General features: G+C 38.3%; 1 protein-coding gene across 3 annotated transcripts in view; it reads left to right on the forward strand.

Moving 5' to 3' along the window:
• Nucleotides 1-13,059, forward strand: part of jag2b (jagged canonical Notch ligand 2b) — a 47,197-nt gene extending 34,138 nt beyond the window's left edge. For all 3 annotated transcript variants that reach the window (XM_081379528.1, XM_081379529.1, XM_081379530.1), the window contains 14 exons: nucleotides 1,631-1,793; nucleotides 1,949-2,113; nucleotides 2,793-2,906; nucleotides 2,993-3,106; nucleotides 3,227-3,340; nucleotides 4,046-4,162; nucleotides 4,336-4,363; nucleotides 5,057-5,142; nucleotides 5,507-5,620; nucleotides 6,375-6,490; nucleotides 6,580-6,831; nucleotides 8,895-9,026; nucleotides 10,542-10,692; nucleotides 11,806-13,059. In XM_081379528.1, the coding sequence (XP_081235654.1) occupies nucleotides 1,631-1,793; nucleotides 1,949-2,113; nucleotides 2,793-2,906; nucleotides 2,993-3,106; nucleotides 3,227-3,340; nucleotides 4,046-4,162; nucleotides 4,336-4,363; nucleotides 5,057-5,142; nucleotides 5,507-5,620; nucleotides 6,375-6,490; nucleotides 6,580-6,831; nucleotides 8,895-9,026; nucleotides 10,542-10,692; nucleotides 11,806-12,323 (2,184 nt within the window). In that variant the 3' untranslated portion in view covers nucleotides 12,324-13,059. The remainder of the gene's footprint in view (nucleotides 1-1,630; nucleotides 1,794-1,948; nucleotides 2,114-2,792; nucleotides 2,907-2,992; nucleotides 3,107-3,226; nucleotides 3,341-4,045; nucleotides 4,163-4,335; nucleotides 4,364-5,056; nucleotides 5,143-5,506; nucleotides 5,621-6,374; nucleotides 6,491-6,579; nucleotides 6,832-8,894; nucleotides 9,027-10,541; nucleotides 10,693-11,805) is intronic.
• The last annotated feature ends 9,256 nt before the right edge of the window (nucleotides 13,060-22,315 follow it).

A 22,315-nucleotide genomic window follows, 5' to 3' on the forward strand; every position in this document is an offset into this window, starting at 1 on the left:
TTATATTCATGCCTAGCGTGCCATGCGCTTACATTAGACCATACCGTCTGCAGTCTGTTGGAGAAGCAATCCTATACTAGGAAAAGGTTTTGATCTGGTGGGACTGTTTTCCATGCAGGTGCACATGAGGCTACATATAAAGCCTTGGTCCAGTATTGACACACAATCAGACATGTTTTAGTATGGGATCAAATCCGTTTAACTGAACTAAAAAAGTCATTACAATAAAGCTGTGATTTACTACATTTATATGTAGTTAAATGCGCAAACCACTATCGAAAATGTTCTGAGACCTGTTTGCTTGGGATATTCGCCTACATATGTTTTTTTTAATTATGTGTCAACCAATTTTGCCAGCCAACATACAACTGTTTGAAACGTGTCCAACTGGGTTGTTCTTCAGATCCAGTACAGATGGATGATTATCTCTTATATCTGTCTGCTCTAGCAGTTTTATGTTGCTCTGTTTGATAGTCTCGTTTGCAGACATTCCCCTTACATCGCTGCCTGTGAAAAAGTGCTCTGTGCAGGCCTTCGGCTTCCAGTATATACAATGTATATCCCTACTAAAAGAAATTCAGCAGACTTGGAGAACAGCATTATAGTCTGAACTAACACCTTACATGGCAGCTGGCATGATGTGTACTTAAGAAAGGTTGTTAAAATCCCCCTGAGGATCATCTCTAGGAAAGGCTTTTTTGAGAAAAAATGGTAGAGACATTGAGAAGGTTTTGGAAAGCTGCAGAAACCTACATTAATTAGTAAACATTATGGGAACAGTTTGTAGTTGAGTATAGTATATTATATTATATTATACACTGTAATACATTAATTTAGAACATTAAAACAAACAAACAATGCATTTAATCTTGCCCCTTGGCCCATTGAGAATTTGACACAGCATTCTAAAAATGTGGCACTCATGGCAAGAGACATGATGCAATGGGCAGAGACATCCGTCTGCATGTCATCCTAGACTGTAGTTAACAAATAGCGCAGAACATGTGAACATGTCCTAAGTCTACCTCAGACTGATTGACAAACTCAGTTGCAAAATGATGGATTGCTGTGGACTGCAATTTCTAAAGCCACTTTTTGTCTTATTAGCTTAATTATAAATTATTAAAGCAATTATTATTATTACTTCAAATTATAAAACAATTTATATGAGTGTGAAGTTGTAATTGTTTATTTTATTTATAGTAAAGATTATTTTAATAATTGTATAATTAAGTTCATATTAATTAATTACATGGTATATTTGGAAATCCATTTGTGCAGTTTATATTAAATATGAACATATCAATAGAATATAGTAAGTATTATGAGTTTCTGTGGGAAAGATTCCTTTCTAAGACTATTTACCAGAACAAGGCCATGTCGAGGTAGGAGAACTAGATGTGCAAAAGTGTTCCTCGTCCCAGTTGAATATGCTCGGTAAGAGCGGAAGGATGTCTAAAATTAGCTGCACAGTTTGTTTTGATTGGTCTCTTGTGTGATTGTAATGGTGCTGTCTTGCTAGCTTTAGGCTTATGGGAGCCTTCCATAGCTTGCCTGACTGTTTATTTCTAGTTTAAGAGGACTGGACTTAAAAAGTTTAGGCCTAACTCATTCACTATCTCGTTTGAAGGTGGAGAGTCTGTCTCACTCGAACCCCTGTGAGTCGAACCCTTGTGAGAATAAGGCTTCGTGCTACAGCCTGCCGGGTGACTTCTACTGTGCCTGTCCTGAAGACTATGAGGGCAAGTCCTGTGAAAACCGCAAGGACCACTGCAAGACAACTCCTTGCCAAGGTACTGCCCGTCCTGTTCTCCTGCTAACCAAGATGCAACAGCCAAAGATGTCTATCTGCATGTGTACATTGATCATCAATTGAAAAATAGTGCACAATAGTTCATGTGTTCAATGTGATCTTATTCCCGCTTGTTTTTTTTTTTTTCATTCTCAGTGATTGACAGCTGTACGATTGCTGTGGCGAGTAACAGCTCAGATGTGGGTGTGAGACACATCAACTCTAATGTGTGTGGTCCTCGTGGCCGCTGTATCAGCCTGCCAGGCGGCAACTTCACCTGCACCTGTGAGCTTGGCTTTACAGGAGCCTACTGCCACGAGAGTGAGTCATCCTTACAGTTTCAGCGTTTTCACTTTTGAACCATAATCCATTCCTCCTCGTTTGTTCACTTCTTCATCAATTTAGTTTATCCTTACATAGTAGATGGCAGATGGGTAATATAATTAAGCTCATATTAGGCATTTGTCATAGGTACTTCTGGGCCAATTAAGTATTAAAATAATGTCATAAATAATATAATAAATATTATACAAAAATTAAGTGTTATTAATAAAATGCTTAAAAAAGAAATTGAGACAATTGTGAGAATTATAGTGAGAATCAAAAATCACTTGTGAAAATACTTTTTTTATTTTAAAACGTTAGTTTGTTCCAAATTATATTATCAGAAAATGTAACTGAAAAATGTACATTAATTTGAGAATGTATTAGTATTTGGTTTGTCACCCATTTGCTGTAATGACAGCAGCTCTTAAGATGTTTGTCTAACCGGATGATGATCATCAGATCATAAATATCAGATCATCAGAATCATAAATGTTTCTTATTTATTGTACATCATAAGGTTTCATTTAATTTCGTTTAAACCCTAAAATGCTTTATTTCAATGTTTAAATTAGATTTTGAACTCCTGATGTTTGGTGTAGTCTTTTGAGCACCATTTTGTTATTTTATCCTAAAATCTTGATGTTCATGAAAATGTTATATATCGACTACCCAGATATAAATGACTGTGTGAGCAACCCGTGTCGAAACGGAGGCACCTGTATCGACGGGATCAGCTCTTTCCAGTGTTTCTGTTCGGATGGCTGGGAGGGTGACCTCTGTAACCTCAGTGAGTGTCTTTCTTCATCTTCCTGTTCATCTTGACCTTCTTTACATTCAGAGTCTTACCTTTTGTACTTGCGTTTCTGCACTCAGATGTGAACGAGTGCAGTCGGAGCCCTTGTAAGAATGGCGGTCACTGTGTGGACCTGGTCAACGACTTCTACTGTGAATGTGCCAATGGCTGGAAAGGAAAGACATGTCATTCACGTAAGTTTCATCTCCCTGTTTTATGTCAAAGTACTTTTTTCCTATTGTATATATGTTAAGCTATACAATGTGACTGTTGAACTGACTGGTAATATTTGGAGTTATTTTGTGTCTTTTTAGGTGAAAGTCAATGTGATGCCACCACATGCAGTAATGGAGGGACCTGCTATGACCACGTAGACACTTTCCGCTGCGCCTGCCTTTCTGGATGGGGAGGGAGTACATGCAACACAGGTGAGTACACCTCTGTGAATCAGAGTGCAGTTTTTATACTCGCTTCATGCACAGCAGGTTTTCTCAACTTTCTGAACCAAAAATACCTTTCATAGCCTTGAATAGCTTAAACTATTTATAGACTCCCTTCACATATTATATAATCAAATCAGTCTCTCTTAATACTCTCAATCAACTTTGCAATCCTGCAACACTCTTTATAAATTGTGTGTTATATTGTATTGTGGTTGCTGATGTAATTTATATAAATGGTCCTCCATGTGTATTTTTTTTTTACCTCTTAATTTAGTTTAGAGCTTAAAAATGTTTTCAAGAATTTTTTTGAAAATGCCTATACAGAAATGAATCCAAAATATTTCTCCAAATAAATAAATGTTTGTCCCCAAATGCTTCCTGCATTCTTAACAAGAGCTTTTGTTTACGCATTTTCTTATTTTTAGTTTTTATATTGTATCTTGGTTGCTTATTTGAACAGAATGAATGCATTTATTTATAATTTATAATTATGTAATTTTAGTTGGGAATCAAAAAAAAAATTCATTTTATTTATTAATTTTATTTATTTATATATTTAGAAACATATTCTGATCTTTTCTGCAGACCCTAGCAATTGGCGATAGACCCCTGAGGGACCCTAGTTTGAGATCTAAAGGTCTGAAGAAAGGTTCACTTCCTGTAACTTTCTATTTCGTTTTTCTACTTCAGCAAAGAACAGCACTTGCGCGTCCAGCCCCTGCCTGAACGGAGGAACGTGCGTGGGTGGTGGTGACACGTTCACCTGCATCTGTAAAGATGGCTGGGAGGGGCCCACCTGCGCTCAGAGTGAGTGAATTCCCCCATTCACATTTTAGCTGCCAGTGCATGTCTGCATACCAGTGAAAGCAAACATCACAATCAAAAGCAAAAGCATCATAAGCGAAAGTGTTAAATTACATTCGATCAATGCGCAAATGTCTCGCATTGACTCTTTCTTCCTCTCTTCTGGTTCCTTGCAGACATCAACGACTGCAACCCTCACCCCTGGTAAGAAGACCTATGTGGCTCTGCAGTTGTTCCCCCTCTTGTTTACTCTTTGCTGCCTGAGGCCGCCTGTTTGTGCCGACCCTCCCCTTCCCTGTACAACATAGACAGCTTGGAATAACCCTTCTTACATGGCTTTCTGCCCTATTCCACCATGTTGTTCCTGCCCCGCTAACTCCCATTCTCTGAGCGGATGCACCGAGGGGGGGAGGGGGGGGTTCAAGGGAGGACGCTGGTTGTAAAGACGGGAGAAGATGTCCCCAAATCACCCCTAAATCCGACATCTCAGGAGACCCTGGGCTGGTTTTAATGGGGACCACAATAGAGCCGATGGCCCTAAAAGAGCACCCCCAGCGGTGAGGGGAGGAGGGGATGGACAGGCTCTTTTTCTCCCAGTCCACTCTGTCCTCTTGCCTTTCTTCATCGCTGACCTGGGAGCAAGGGATTTGGGAGTTGGGGCGGGAGTAGGGGGTGGGGATCCCAGCAAGGAGCCACTGGGGGATTTGCATCTGAAAGGTGCTAGTATTGATAAGCGCAGTGAGGCACTCTCGCATCCCTCTTCGTCCATGTCTTCTCTTCCCCCGTTTTTCCTGCCTTTCCCCTTCCACGCATGTATGTTGGAAGTATTATGTCAATCACTGGGGTGAAGGTGTCTCTTTCAGCCAATAACCTCATTGTTCTCACATCTTCTTGCAGCTACAATGGAGGTATCTGCGTGGACGGGGTGAACTGGTTCCGCTGTGAATGCGCCCCTGGATTCGCTGGCCCCGACTGCCGTATCAGTGAGTATCCCGAGGAGGAAAGAATGGAGATGTATAGAAAGAGGGTGTTGGAGGATTACCGAGCATCTAGTGCCCTTTGACCTCTTTTGGGGTTAAAGGTTAGCCCTGGCTCTCAGACAGACAGAGGAGATAAATTATTCAACCAGTGGAAAAAAATTCCTCTCCTTGTGTTGTGTCTATTGATGGCTCTGACATAGAAAATACTCCTTAAAGATTCCATGCATTTCCCGGCCTCATTTTCTGAGGTGCAGCCATGGTCCTGGTGCTTTATAAATGTGTATTGACTTCAAATGGCAGTTTTCCCAACCACATCTTCCAAGGCAGTAGCTGTATTGATGAATGTATATTTTCTTTTCTTCACCAGACATTGATGAGTGCCAGTCATCACCCTGCGCCTACGGTGCCACCTGTGTGGATGAGATCAATGGCTTCCGATGTGTCTGCCCACTCGGTCGCACCGGACCTCAATGCCAAGAGTGTAAGAGTTATTGTGTAATCATTGAAACAGTCAATCTCTTTTCTCTTATCTCTCTGCTTGTCCATTTTGAGAAATGGACCTTAAATACCCCAATAAATCGATTGACTTTTGCATTGATGTTGAAAGGCTCAAAAAGGCTCAATGATCATTATTTATATTTGCTAATTGGAGGCAGGTGGAATATTCTCACTCTAGAGAACGTTTAATTGGACAAAAATCTCTCTAGTGAGACGTCAATAATATTTTTTGTCAATTTTCTTGAAAATGTTTAAATATATATACAACTGTTCAAAAGTTTGGGGTCTGTAAGAATTTTAATATTTTTTGAAAGAAGTCTCTTTTGCTCGCCAAGGCTGCATTTATTTGATCTAAAATACAGGAAAAGAGTAAAATTGTGAAATACAATTACCATTTAAAATAACTGTTTTCTATTTTAAAATGTAATTCATCCCAGCAAATCAAAGCTGAATTATCAGCAGCCATTACTCCAGTCTTCAGTGTATCTTTCAGAAATCATTCTAAGATGCTGATTTGCCTCACTAGTACACTAGAGTGTAGATGAGCTAAAAGCTAACAAAAAGCTAAACGCGGAGTATGGTTCCTAAGGAGTGAACAACATGAAAGGCGGGCGGTGTCTGCGTGGAGCACTGACCTGGCATCATGTGACTTGGATCATTCCAGAGAGGAAAGGGATCTGCTCCTAAATTAGAATTGGCCCCAGTCTTACGGTGTTTGTGTTTGTGTTGTGGCGCAGTTATTGGCATTGGGAAGACGTGTCACTATGCTGGACTTCAGTTTCCGCATGGCAGCCGCTGGGAGGAAGAATGCAACACTTGTCAATGTGTCAACGGCAAAGTGGAGTGCACCAAGGTAAGTGTCTGAAGAACAAGTGTTTTTATTTTTTATTTATATGAATGAATAAATGAATGAATGAATGTGTTCATGACCCTCTTTCTCAGGTGGTCTGTGGCCGGCAGCCTTGCCTGTTGCCAGGGACGCCAGGGCGAGAGCTTCACTCCTGTCCAGGAGGTCGTGAATGCCTGGAGCACAACTTCCTGACGTGCCTCTCTCCCCCTTGCAACCAGTGGGGTTTTTGCTCAAGCCCTGAAGCCACCCCAACCCTCCAAACCAAATGTGAGCCCAACTCAGTCTATCTGGACAAGAGCTGTGCTCGCATCACCCTTATATTCAACAGGGACAAACTACCTACAGTAAGTATTCACGTAGCAAGTTGGTGTTTTGTTTCATTACACAAAAGCCCTATGATGGTACCGTGGCAGAGGGATGGTTTCAGATGGTAGTTCCATGGCATTGTCATTGTCTATGAGATTTGATAAAAACGTCTGAAAACTTGGTAATAATACTTGGTTAGTGCCATTGTCTGAAGGATCATGCAACACTGAAATTTGATTCTGAAAATTCAACTTTACCATCACAGGAATAAATTGCATTTCAAAATTTAATAAAACAGTAACGTCATTTTAAATGAATACAATTTCCAAATATAACATTTTTACTGTATTTTTGATCAAATAAATGCAGCCTTGGTGAACATAAGAGACTTCTTTCAAAAACATAAAAATTCTTACCAACCCCTAAACTTTTGAACAGTAGTGTTTGTCAAGAAAAACATGGTACCTATCAGCCATAGCAGTACATTGTACTTAAATATTGTCAGAGTCTACTTCCAAAAACTAAGTCTAAAAAATCCAGAAAACCGGGTGTTACTAGGGTACCATGTCCACAAAGCAATGGTGGAAATATAGTTCATACATTGGTATTCCCAGAAACTTATCTCTCTACAGATAAAGCATTGTCAGGATAATTCCGGTTTGCATGGCCACGCGGAAGCAATACAAATTCTGTGTTTTAAATTTTAAGGCCAGACAAGTAGTATGTTGAGGGTTGGTTTGTAGGGAAGGACTACATGCCTGCGCACATATATTCAAACGCACATACCTATAGACTGAACTCGTAATACGCATGTGCACGCCATCAGTGTTCTCACAGGTTCGCGTTTTTGAAGTTTGCGCAGAAAGAACTTTAGCGGCCCCTAAGTTGATAACTAATGATCGTTGCGATGGAAGTGAATCAATCAAGACTAACTTTAGCTGGATAATAACATTATTCTAGATACTTCTTATCACAGCAAGGCGCTTTGGAACAATCTACATTGTTAAAGGTCCCGTTCTATGCCCCTTTTCACAAGATGTAAAATAAGTCTCTGATGTCCCCAGAGTGTGTATGTGAAGTTTGAGCTCAAAATACCCAACAGATAATTTTTTACAGCATGTTTAAATTGACATTTTTTGGGGCTCAGAAAAACGAGCCGTTTCAGTGTGTCCCCTTTAAATGCAAATGAGGTGCTGCTGGACGACACAGGGGGCGGAGCTTCATGAGCTCGTGCTCAGTCTGTCAGGAAAAATTCATCTCACGGAATGATAATAATATCAGAAACTCTCAGTAACGGCGTTCATTTCGAGTCGGACAATAATGCCTACAGAGTCAGAGTGCTGTATAGAGATGAAACAGGTATGGTTTAGTAGTTTAATTACGGTTATTATAACGTATTTGTCATCTGCTTGTAGGCTATGTATCCATTATTTATTAATAGCCTACAAGTCTGCTGTCTGAATGATGATCAAACATGTACTGATGAGTTTAATAAAGTTTATTGTACATCACACAAAAGATGAAGCGTCAGTTTTACTTCAGAAAATCACCGTAAGAGCTGAGTAAACACAGTAGGCTAAGTTATAAGAAGTGCGCAAGTTGCCAGTAGAGTTGAGGGAGCATTCCTGTGGGCGGAGGTTAGTCAAGAAACGGTTCTGGTGACATCACTAATGCAGGATGTAGAGGGGTGTAGTCCAATCGAGCCGTTTTTTGTAGTCAACTTCTGTTAAATAAAATATCTCGCTTGGCATTGAACTTTGAGCTTTATAATTTTACAGATATTATTTATGCTCTAACAGCAACATTACACACTAACTAAAGTTTGAAACATGGAATCGCATGCAACGGGACCTTTAAAAGCGCTATATAAGTGAAGATGACTTGTCTTGATCTGACCCAGTAATCTGTACAAAATCCATGATATATGTCCAATAAAAATGTTGTATTACCAGGACACTTTGTCCATAACATGGTCATTTTATGTCATACCTTTTTCTCTGACAAGTCAATGATGTATTTGGTCCTCTTAACGTAATTACATTATGATCCAGAATAGTGCTGTTTCTTAAATATTGGTCTAAATACACCGTGTACCTTCTAGGGAACAACAGTGGAGAATGTCTGCTCAGAGCTGAGGTATATGCCTGCCACGCGGAGCCTGGCGAAAGATCACACGCTGTTGGTTCTTTGTGACCTCTCCTACAAAAACCAGGACGCAGTAGAGGTGGCCATCGTAAGTACATTTTGAAGACTCACTTTTTGTGCACATAGGGAGCGCTTTCTATACTCACACATTTTATATTCATGAGTCCTCTGCACGTCTATACCCTTCACACAGCGGTGTTGTGTGGGCCCCTAATATCTATTATCAGTGGAATAGAAAGTCAAAACCATAGGGGTCCTGGATATTCGTTGCACAGTTCTGTTAATGGATGCAAATTTGATTTCCTCACCCAGTCGAGTGCGGTTCCTTGAAATGCCCGGATGCCCAGAGCAATACCAACCGGCCCCCTCTTCAAACCAACCCATTATATTGTAATGAGATTCAGTTGACTGACCAGCAGCGGGCCGTACTGCATTGCAGTATTCCCTCCACCCACACAGAGAGCACTGGAACCGGGCTCCAGCACATCTTACACTTAGCCTTAGGATCTACACTATTGTCTTTAGACCAAAAAAAAAAAATGCTTGCAAAACCAAATAAGCTTGAAATAATCTCTTGAGATAACAAAAACTCCATACTTGGGTAATGATATGAAAATGAATATCTTTGTGCTGCCAGGCAAGTTTTGTGTAATTTGAAGCCACATTTCCTGCGTTCAATGAAACATTCTGCCTCACGGAAGTTACTTACAAATAGTGGTTACCTACAAATGCATCCTTTATACTCAGTCAGATTACACTAAATCCCTGCGGTGTTGTAACAAGTCACTAACCGAAGGCCCGTTTTTAAGTGTCCTGACTCATTAAAATGGAACCTGTAGGCAGGAACTTTGAACAGCTGCAGGTTTTTGCATGTTGACAACAGAATGGAGTCGACAACTGCTTTTTTTAATAAAGACTGCTCTCACTTTAGTTATTTTGCTGAGCGTATCGTCATAAGTTGATATCAAATCTATTTTTTTGTATTTTGTATTATTTATTTATTTTTGGTTCTGTACCGCAATACTTGTATGATGTAAATGTGATGGATCGGTGTGCTTTTTATTAGTTGTATACTCTAAACTTATTTTCAATTTTCTTCTAGAGATGCATGTAAAGTAGTGTCTGATCCATTCACAGACATTTTTCACCTGAACTCTGACATATGCAGCATGTTTTGCAAAAAACTCAAATTCAATTTTCTGGAAAATTATACATGCGTTGCAAAATATTACTGGTTGGATTATAGTTTAACATTCTTACTGATGCTTTCAACACTATTTAAAGAAAAAAAATCCTTAAATCTGATCAAACTTCATCTATGTTTGCTAGCTTAAACATTTTCTTGGTGACCATTCAGCGAAATTTTCAGCAACAATGGAGAAAACTTCACAGAAAACCAAACCAAGTTTACAAGACATAAAATTGGATGTAGAAGATAAACATATATAGGATTTTCAGTGGCAATGCAGCAGAGCCCCAAAACCTCACACTTTAGTGAATAATTCCATATTCTTTGTAGGTGATTTTTTTTCTTGGAATCTGTGCTTCCACATTCATCTACATGTTTGGGATACACATATAACCCCCATTATTTCTCCTGCAGTCGTTCCAGCAGGATGAGCAGCCTAATCACAGTCAGATCCAGGAGGCAGCTAGTACCATAGTCAGCATGCTGTCCAAGCGGCACAACAGCACCGTCATGCTTGCCGTCATCGAGGTCAAAGTGGAGATGCCCGTCATGTCCCAGCCAGTGGGTGAGTGGAACAGGGGCCAACTGGCCTCAAGGCTAAAGCCAGCCTTCAACTCCCGACCGAGTGTCAATTCCCCATCTCCATCAATTAGTGCAGTCTTTGTGAGTCACAGGAGGAAAGGGTACTGAGAGGCTCAGAGGATCCAACAGTTGTGGGCAGGAAGCCATAAACCTGTGTGACAGCCATTCAACTCCTCCACAGTCATCACCTCAGCAATGCATTAAAGAGAATGATTGGGCAAAATGAATGATGTCTGAAAAGTTTTTTTTTAGGTTGAGGCAATTATAAATGGGTTGAAACAAATTATATCAATGTGTATTTGTAAATTAAGGGTATTGAAACAACTTTACATTCGCTTATTTGGTTCTGTTTTTTAAAGTTCTGGCCCATAACAGTTATTTCTGTTCAACCTTTTGGCTGATAACATTAAAGTGGCTAAAAAAAAAAACTAAAAAAAAAACATGTACTGTTTTGTCTAATTAAAAAACAATCTATCATTTTTTTTTTCAGTAGAACATTAATGTTTAAGTGGATTTTGATCTTAAAATCAAAAGGTTAATTTGTTAACATGAGTTAACTAAAAATAAGAATGAACAATACTTCTACAGCATTTATTAATCATAGTTAATGTTAATTTCCACATTTAGTAATGCATCATTAAAATCAAAAGTTGTATTTGTTAACATTAGTTAATGCACTGTGAACAAACAATGAACGACTATTATTATTAACTAACATTAACAGGTTAATAAATACTGTAACAAACATATTGCTCATTGTTAGTTCATGATAGTTAATACATTAATGTTAACAAATGAGACCTTATTGTAAAGTGTTACCAAAATAATTTATACATTTAATTAATTATATTTATTATATATAATTATTTTAGTGTTTATTGATATTTTTATTAGACATATTATTATATTATATTAATTTAAAAAAATTGGTTGAATGAGTGTCTGCAATGAAATATCCAATGCTGGCCAATCAAAATCTCCACTGTCGACCATTGCCGATAACTTGACATAAATCGGCCAGTAATCAATATAAATTTTTTTCCCCTTGGCATGAATCCCAGATTGTCTTGTCTGACTTGACTCTCTTTTCACACAGACTACCTGGTGCCCGTGCTGTGCGTTGTCTTGTGCGTTCTCTGGGTCTTCTGTGTCATTGTCTGCGTGTGGTGGACCCGCAAGCGGCGAAAAGAGCGTGAGAGGCGGGAGCGTGTGCCTGTGGAGGAGAGCGTCAACAACCAGTGGGAGCCACTGAGGCCGGTGACGCGGCAGCAGCACAAAGACAACCGGGACATCCAGTATGAGCGCACCAAGCTCATGGGCTCCCCGGATCGGACCTGCAACAGCGGGGAAGATGAGGAGGAGATAGAGGAGGAAGAAGAGCTGGAGCTGGTGGAAGAGTGGTGCGGGATGGAGGGGGGCAAGCGTTCCATCCAAAAGTACTCTAAACCTGAAGCGCGGACCAAGAACGGGCTGATCTGCACCATGCAGAGCAGCGGCAGTGGCGGCCCTTCCCTCAAAGCACCCTACTGGACAGGCTTCAGCCCAAAGGATAACAACTGTAAAAATGTCAATAATGCCACCGTCGGCCAAGAGCACAAAGAACATTGCGTATGAGCTCTGATGAGCAGGACGAGGAGACCAAGGCCATCTCAGAAACAAAGACTGCAGTTTTTCCCCATGTGTTATTTTTATTTTCGACTTCTTCGAGATGTTTTGAGGCTGATAAAGTGGCAAATTTCTTTCTTTCCTTTTTTTATGTACAGAGGAAGCATATTATATTACTTTATGAGAAGGCGGCGAGAAGCCTCGCTTTGTTTTCAGAAAAAAACAAAAACTACTGGAATAGGTGCAGGACTGAGGAACTCATAAGGAACGTGAGAGAGAAACCATTTAAAGACTTTTATGTTGTTGTTTACAAATGGCTGTGCTTTTGGTTTTGTTTCGAGTGGCCCAATTTCGGTGCAGACCACGTGCGGGTGGGGGGGACGCTGGCTTCGGGGGATCCCCCTTCAAACGTTCATCTGTTCTCCTTCCACGCCTGCCTTACCGAGCTCGTCGTCCGTGAGGAGGGCTGCAGTGCCTATAAAGTGGCCTTGTTTTTCTGTCCTTTCTGTCGTCTTGGCTGAACGCTCTTTACAAAACGGATTGCAGTATTTTGAGTCGGTCGCAAGTGCCTTCAGACAAGCCCCTCCGTTTTAGGGTCTCCTGACCCGATAGATCACGACAAAGCAGAGAGGCTGGTCTTAAGAGCAGCTCCCATATCACCATCAAGGTATTTGTTTAAACAAAGACAAGAGATCTGTACATACGTGTATATAATAAAGGAGTCGCTGTGTATATTTGAATTTAGTAACTTAAGTCACTTTTTTTATTATTATTATTATTATTTTATTATTATAATTATGATTTAAATATTATGATTATTATTGTGTTTTTTTTTTTTTTTTTTTTTTTACACCATTCCTTTTATTTATGCCAGTTGATATGGCAGGTTTTGTAAGATGTATACAGCGTCCCACAGTCAGAACAGAAATATAATCAGAGATCATCCTATTATGTTGTTGGTTTTTGTTTTCAGTAGACACCTAAACGATCGTGTGCTGTATTGTGGCGCGTGTTCGCCTCCTTGAAGACCCCTATTCTCTTTCCACACCTTTCCTCTCTTGCTGATCATAAAATCATGGTTTTTGGCAAGGCCTGTTTGGTCCATGCTGCTTGTTGCTTGTAAAGATGCTGATATGTCAAAATAATGTCCAAATGTTTTCTCCTGCTTTTTCTTTTCGTTTTTGTTTGTTTGGATCGAAACTTCATGAAGGGAACAATTATGTTGTAAAGCCTTTGTACTTGAGAAAACGGCTGGCTATGATTTGATTTCTTTCATCGTGATGTTAAATATAAGACTTCGTTTTTTGGTTATGGGAAGATGACAAACATTTCAAACTTTTACTGCACTGAATTGGTTCAAGTGCAAGTAAACAATTATATTTAAGCAAGTTAAGCTCAATGTCCGTTATGGAAGGGAAACGGGGTGGAGCTGGAGCAGATTTTTATTTGATTTTTTTTTTCTGTTTTTTTTTTTTTGTTTTTTTTAAGATGTAATTTTTTTTTGTACAGAAGAATTGCTCTGAAAAAAGTTATTTGGTTCATTTAGTGGAATTTATGTTTGTTCTTAGAAATAAATCAAACTATTTATTAAAGCATTTTATAACAATGTGCTCGAGAGAACCACTGTCTGCTGGTGTTTAGTAGGCTACTGAAGGCGCACGTCTGAGTTTGTGGTAAGTCTTTTCATCATATCGTATTACCAATACAAAAAAAATCCCCCTTCCCTTGCCAGAGGTGAGGACGACTCCGGATCGATACAGGAACTCTTGCTTCCAGTCGAGATGCTACTGTCAGGAATCAGCCAATGGTAATGGCTCTCCTGTTCTCGGCTGACTGCTGGCTGGCCAATGGACGATGGGTATCTCGTGGCTTCATCTGGTGTGAATGTTTTATGAGGATGCTTATGATGATGCAGTGAGTTTGTTATAGTTTTGTCCCATAAGTAACTGGCTCTAATGGGACGGAGGGCTGGAGTCATGTTTCACATCACTCAGAAAACCATAGTGTTGGGGATTAGGTGTCTATGTTGGTGTAATTGAACTTGGGCATGGAAGTAAAGTTGGGAAATAGTACTTTGTGAGATAAGGAAACCCCAAAGGAGAAAATGAAACCAGTGCTGCTGGGAGCCATAACTAATGACGTTCCAGTAAATGTTTTAGGCCTCAAGAAAATAATCTAATTAATAATTATATCATTCAATGCTTTCATATGCCATCAAATATTTTTGTGTGAATATAGTCACACCACAAGAAAAGAACAATTAACCAGGTTATTCATCCTGTTAGTCTTTTTTTAACTAACTCCATTTATTTAGTTTTATTACAAAGAAGAACAGCAAGAACACTTCAAACCTAGAAATGTGTACTTGTGAATAATAAAAATCTGCTATGCAAAACAAAATGAAATTGTTCAACAGCATGGTTATTGCCAAGAAAAACTTTTTTTTTTTCAAGTCAAGTTTAAAGAACTTTTTATAGATAACTTAAATTCTCTTTGCTAGATAATATGCAGTACCTTAAAATGCTGTACTCTTATTTGTTAGAAGTGCAGTAGTTTTCATACTAATATCCCTTTAATTCCAAAAGTTACCAAATGACATCATCTAAGTTACATCATTTTAGAGGGAAAACAACGGCACAAACATCAGTATGTCAGATGAGTTATTAGTGGGTTTGTCTGACTCTTAAACATTAAATCATGTTACAATTTGCAGAAATCTGAATTACCTTTTTTATATATATATATATATATATATATATATATATATATATATATATATATATATATATATATATATATATATATATATATATATATATATATATATATATATATATATATATATATATCGAAACTTCAACCCCCTTTCAATCCTTCACTGGGTGATGGTTAACCTTTGCTTTTTATTTATATCATCTTAGGAATCCTGTTAATGTACACAACAAATGAACAATATGCTCCTAACCTTGATCAGAGTATATTTCTGAAAGTCTGACATGCTATTGAATAGAAATATTACAACTGAAGCATAGTCTTGTTGCATATTACAGTTTAAAGGGTATTCCATAACAGCAATGACACAAATATAACTTGAAATACAGTCACACTAATTTCTTTGACAAAGTCTGGAGATGGATGCACTACAAATATACTTTAATATACTTTATCTTTTAAAAATCTTGATTTTACAGTATATCCCAGAAAGTCTGACAATAACTTGCAGGGTGTAAATGTAAGGCACATTTGGTGCTCAAGAAACATTTATATTATCAATGTTTAAAACAGTTGTGATATTAATATTTTTGTGGAAACCGTAATAAAAAAAAACATTTTTCAGGATTCTTGGATCAATAGAAAAATCTCTTGCAGAGGACAGTCAAAATAAAAGGTTGGCTTTGTTTTATAAAATGTAGAATCTTGCTTGATAATATCTCATCAGTTGAAACACGCATACATTAACATTTGGAACATCATTTGTAGGATATATTACTATACAGTATCCCTACTGTAGTATATTATAGTTCATGTAAAGCACCTTTAATAATGTTTTTCACAGGCATGAGTGACCATGTGTGATGGAGCCTATAAAGTCACTGCACGTCTCCCTGTACGAGACAGTTGCATGTGGCTGTAAGTTGATACCAAATTCCTGGAGTTTTTCTCAGCAGTCAAGGACGTCTGACCCACACCACACCTGATCCACGTCAATTATTGTATATTTTTCCATTGTTTTTAATTCTATTACATCATTCCCAGTGCTTCATGGGATTGTAGTTAATTCCCTTAGTAAAAATGTTAAGTACAGTTTTGTCCAACTTTCAAATACTATTTTGTGATTCGAATCAAACTTTGTGATGTTGCAATTCACTTCAGAACTTTTGGTTCATGTCTTAGACCTTTTTGATAAATATTTGTTTAAGTTGTGATGTAACCGAAGTAATGACTTCTGTATGTTTCTTCTATTGTGACATGAAATAGATTATCGGAAGAAAGAATTTAGGGCGTGGACTTGATTATATCCATCAGTTATTGATTGGATGGAGGCAGATTGGCTGAATGCGAGCTTGCAGTTGATAAGTGTTGTAAGAAAGAGGTGGAATTTTGTCCGGCATACATCAAGTCTGTGTTACAGAGAAATAGAGTTATATTTTAATAAAAAAAAAAAGTAATATATGCTTGGATGCATTGAAAATACGAAATGTAGAAAATAGGGTGAAATTTCATTTGGTGCTGACTTTAAAGAGATAGGTCACTTTGAAATTAAATTTTGGTATGTTTTAGCTTACCTCAAGGGCATCCAAGATGTAGGTGTCTTTTTTTTCCGCAGTAGTTTAAATTTTGATATTTTTAGGTCAAACCGTTCTTGTCTGTCAGTCATATAATGCAGGTCTATGGTCACGGTCTCAAAGAGCATGCACAGAGTCCAAATTAAAACAATTCACCATCGTCCAAATTAAACAATTCCGCATAGATATATACACTAGATGTCGCCTTGTCTACGGCAGTTCATTGGAACGAATGCCTTTAAGGCAACATCTAGTGTATATATCTATGCACCAGTCTGCGTACACGTCACACACCAGGATGCGCGAGCGCCCTCAGATCACTTGGACGTGGCTGTGTAAAAGAGCTAAAAACTATATAAATACTGTTCGTTTTCTCACACGAACCGCTCGTTTCGTGTCTTAGGCCATCAATGTGTACTTACGATGGGGAATTGTTTAATTTGGACGATGGGGAATTGTTTTAATTTGGACTCTGTGCATGCTCTTTAGACCGTGACCATAGACCTGCATTATATGACTGTCAGACAAAAACGGTTTGACCTAAAAATATCAAAATTGAAACTACTGCGGAAAAAAAAGACACCTACATCGTGAATGCCCTTGAGGTAAGCTAAAACATACCACAATTTTATTTCAAAGTGAACTATCCCTTTAATCCCTATGGAAAACAACAAATCTGGAAAATACTTCCAAAACCTGGAAGATTAAAAAAAGTAGGCAATCACTGTTGCTCTATATACAACTGTCTCCTTCATCCACTGATGGACAGAATCATTTGCTTGACTTCTTTCTGGTGGGTCTGGTCATTAGGATTCAATCTTAGGTTGTCACTCATCCTTTCGCTACTGCTTTGACCTTTAGACGAGTGAGATTGGGATGTCAATGCAGCCAATGAAATGTATATCCAACAAACCCCTGGAGAGCAAGAAATGCTCATCACTTAGGTGTATGGCTTCAGATAACATGCAGCCGGCACAGTAGCGTCAGTGAGGCACATCATCATTCCCAGCAATAAAACATCTCCCTATATCATTGCACATGCAGGAAAGGAAGAATATTCATGCATTTTTTGGTGGGACAACATTTGCCAAAGCTGTATAACAAGCTGTATATCTTTAGGCTTTTCCTTACCGCATTTGTGACCTGTGGCAGACTGGAGCTAGAGCTGTCAGGGCTCAACAAACAAGCATGCGTATTCTGGCTTGAAACCATTGGTGCCAATTCACCAAACGAGAGTAAAGGTGCAGTTGCATTTACCATTGCTCAGTGAAATTTTGCGGGTAAAATCTGTGCAATCTGGAGTTTCGCATGAGGGTGAAAAAAGTTTCCCAGATTTCTCTCACTTTCAAATTGGTCACTTGATTTCACCACAATGACCAACGGAAAGCTGCTTTGTTTGAAAGTGACTTCTGTGTGAGCAGTTATTTATGCATGGCAACGCTATTGATAAGAGACATTTTAATATTTAAACATTTAAATATTGCTAATTTGACCATACCTTAATGGGGGATTGTGTTTGTGTACCTCTTTTGGATTTAAAGGGTTAGTTCACCCAGAAATGAAAATGATCCCATAATTTACTCACCCTCAAGCAATCCTATATTACTTTTTTCTTTCAGCTAAACACAATCAGAGTTATATATAAAAATATATATATATATATATATCCTGGCTCTTCCAAGCTTTATAATGGGCGTGAATATGAACTTTTTAAAGATTTTGCACTAAATTATGGGATCATTTAGATTTTTGGGTGAACTAATCCTTTAAACAGTTGTGTTGGTGCAATGTTTTTAAGTAAGTAGTGTTGCTTAATAAGTGTTAGTTCTTGAGATGAGATGTTCTTGAACTAATCACTGACATTATGAGATGGTATTTCAGCAAATAAATAAAATATCATCCATTGGTGTGCATATTCCACATAACCTCCATCTAGATATAGGATGGAGCAGATGAACTCCACCCAGGGGCCTTTATTCCAGCAATGAGGCATGGATTATGCGGCAAGGTCTCATGGGTAAGGCTTTGGCAGCACGATAAAGGTCATGAGCCCCCATGCAAGCATCACAACCTCCATTCAAGATCAAGAATTACTCCCATGGCAGGAACTGTCATCATGTGTCTATGTTCAGATTCATCAAGTGCAGCTCAAGATTGCTGTGCTGTGTATCTTGTTTTTCTGCTCCAGTCCAGGGAAATTGTGTAGGCTCACATGATGAGACATATCGCTGGCCCAGTTTGCTTGTGTCCCACAGTATTAGAGGCTACTGGGAAATTCATCATGTTGCCAAGGACCAGCTGAAATGTTATTGTTGCAAAAGAAGGTGAATTTAAAAAGGAAGAAGAGTGCAGGCCGAATGCCCTATTCCTGAAAACATGCTGAGTTGATCTGTTGACTTTGGGGCGGCTTTGCTTCCTCAAACTCAAAGCCAGATCTTCCTATTTTCATAGTCAGCTGACATTCAAATAATGCTTTTCTCAGCTTGGATGGAATAACTGTTGACCACTGTCTTGGTGACCTAGAAACCAAAAAATTCCCACTGACATCAAAGAGAGGGCCTTCCAAAATATACACATTCATACAGATTCACCCTCTCAAATATCCACAGGCCCTTGCTGCCCATGGACATCAAACAGACTTGAAAGAGACTTCCTGACCCTGATGTGACTTATTCATTGGTCAAGTTCCCATTCCTGATTCTGTTTTCCTTCAGTTTGGTGTCTCTTTGCCTGTATTGTCAGTTTCTTCATTGAGCAGACTTCAATAACATAACCTTGTGATGATAACATAGTGATTAAATTAAGAAATACAAACAGTTAAGTACCCACAACAAATGTTTTGACAGAACTTGGTAAGATCAGGTGCTAAATTGATGCTCATTAACAAAAGTTATGGTAATGAGCATCTATTTATGTCTGTCGTTACGGTTACCTCTTCAGGACAAACATTACGATTGCAGAGAAAGTTGAAAATAAAGCAACAATAACAAAAAAAAATCTTTATTTTACATTACATACTTGTTACGCCAACAAGTATTTTCTTTTTCAGATTACTTTTTCATTAACTATCAATGAGCAGTACATTTGTTAAAGTATTTATTAATCTTTCTTAACGTTAGTTAATACAAATTTCTGCTAATAGTTAGTTGACGTTACCTCGGGTATAACAGATACAGCTTTTGATTTTAATAATGCATTGGTAAATGTTGAAATCAAGTATGTTAGAGGCTATTTAGATGCATTTTTTAACAAATGCAACCTTTTTTGAAAGTGTTACCAATATTTTTGTGTAATTTTTTCAATCAATCTGTAATTTTCAAATAATGCATGTGTATTTAGGGTACATCAATTAATGTTAATGCAAAAATGTTAGCAATGTAACCAGGGAGTTACATTTTATTACTTTTTTCCCCCCAACACAATCATTTCCAAAGAATCACACTGAATCGTTTCAGATGTGCTGAGAATTACAAAGAAATCATGACAAGAGAACTAATGAGAGTGATTCATTCCCCCCACTGGACCAAAAGTGCTCATAGCTGAAGAAACCCACTTATAGACTTACATATTTGTCCTATCTCCCTGTGGATCTTTTTTTTTTTTTTTTGGTAAAATATTCCTGCCAGATGTAGTTAAATGAACAAATCTGATAAAAAATATTTTGTAATATCACATTCCAATGTCAGTTCAGGCTTGTCTTAAGCACCCTCAAAGTTGTGTGTAAAGTTACTTTCAAAAGAATGATTTCAGGCCTACTTGACAGCGCTGAATATCGAAAGGTATGAAAACAATGAGGGGCATCAAATAAAATGTTGACCACTACAGAGATATCATGTCTCAGTGTAATAACTGTCATAATCATAACCCTGCTCTTTCTCAGACCTTATTGTCTCGTGTCCATTAGAGCAGAGCATTATCTGTGTGGGGTGAAATAAGCCCAAGGAGTTGGTCACATGCCGCAGTAGGGTTGGGTCCTGCTGCTTCTCTGGACTGCAGATGTTGTGCTTTTCAGCAGCTGCCTCTACAAAAGCTTGGGGAGTGGTGGCCTTCATTGGAATTGTGTCTGAAAAGGAACATAGATCTACCAAGCATTACTTTAGCCAATATTTTTCACAAGCCCGAACAGGAAACGGGCACTAATTCGTCATATGCACTGCATGGTTAAAATGACATGCTGGGGTTATAATGTAATTTAGATTTTTGGCATAAGGGAGAGGAGGGACCTCCCCACGAAGCTGTAGCTTGTTATGTAAAAGGTCAGGTTTGAACACGATAGACGTGGGCATGGCAGGAACAGCTGGGGTTGGCAGGTCACCATGTATGCTGGCACGCTGCCCTGCTGGCTCGGATGCTGCTCTTTGATCTTTCACACAACATGTGGGGTTGATGGTACCCAGAATTCCCCTGGGAATGTTGTGTGCTAGTGGAAATATGGACTAGCATCTGATACCAGGACTCTGCACCTCATCTTTGTCTCTACCATGATGTCTGAGCACTATTTATTAGATCTGATTGTTGCACGGGTCTCTGGAATACTTGATTATGATTGGTCAATTGTGACATGCAGTGGTGGGATATTTCCTAATAGAGTGCAACAGTTGGGTTCCGGAAGTAAAAATTCCATTTATTTTCTCCATAGAGAAATAGATTTTTAACGATGATTTATAGTTAAAGACATCCTTACTGTGAGCTACGAGGTGGCCCATATCATTTCAACTCAGTTTTAAAATAATCGTGTTTAACAGTGGAATTTGTAGTGAAAAACTACATTACCCATGATGCTGTTCAGAATATGTAACCAATTAGAGAGTTGAAACAAGCAAAATGCACCAAACCGCATCTTCCTACGCTCAAAATACTTCAATATATATATATATATATATATATATATATATATATATATATATATATATATATATATATATATATCATCATATCATTTTTAAATGAATAGTTTTATATTTCTCCATCACAGTTTGCACCTTTGTATATTTGTGCAATTTTCAAATACTTTTTGTTTCAAATCAAAGATAGTAATGTTATGATTCACCTCATAGGTGACTGGTTTGGTTCATTCATGGCTTATAATACTTTTTTTTTAATCCCTATGGGAAAAGTAAATGGAAAATGAAATCCCCTCTATGGGTAAAGGATTCCGAACGATAACGTATAAACCGTTGTAGACAGACCTGTTGTGAGATACTAAGTTGTGAATTGGTATATGCTTTTGTTGAAGCCATCAGCCTGCATTATTTCAATCAATTTTTTTTAAATAATCACGTTCAACAGCAAGATTCCTGGTGGAAAAACAACACTATCCATCTCCAGAAATCTCTACCAATCAGAGAAGCAAACAATCATGCCAAAAGAACACTTTAGCAGCTGGCCACTTCCATGATACATTATTTCTATAAATGTAATCAACATTTTTAAATCAATCATTTTATATTTATCCATATTTTTTTAATATGCCATTGAGAGTGCTTCTTGGGATTGTATCTTTCTCTCATTAAAGCTGTTAAGTACACAGTCCTGTACCTGTGTCTTTTTCCACCCCATTTTTTTTCTTAAATGGTCAGAGCTCATCAAAGTTGAACTTTGTAATGCATCGAAACGGGCGAAGTTTCTGCACACAAGCTTGCATTTCCGGTCTCCCGCTTTCAATACTTTAGAATGTCTTTTACTTATTGATGTAGACATACCAATGTCATAGAA

Source organism: Scardinius erythrophthalmus (genome assembly GCF_964197995.2).
Source record: "Scardinius erythrophthalmus genome assembly, chromosome: 11".
NCBI lineage: Eukaryota > Metazoa > Chordata > Actinopteri > Cypriniformes > Leuciscidae > Scardinius > Scardinius erythrophthalmus.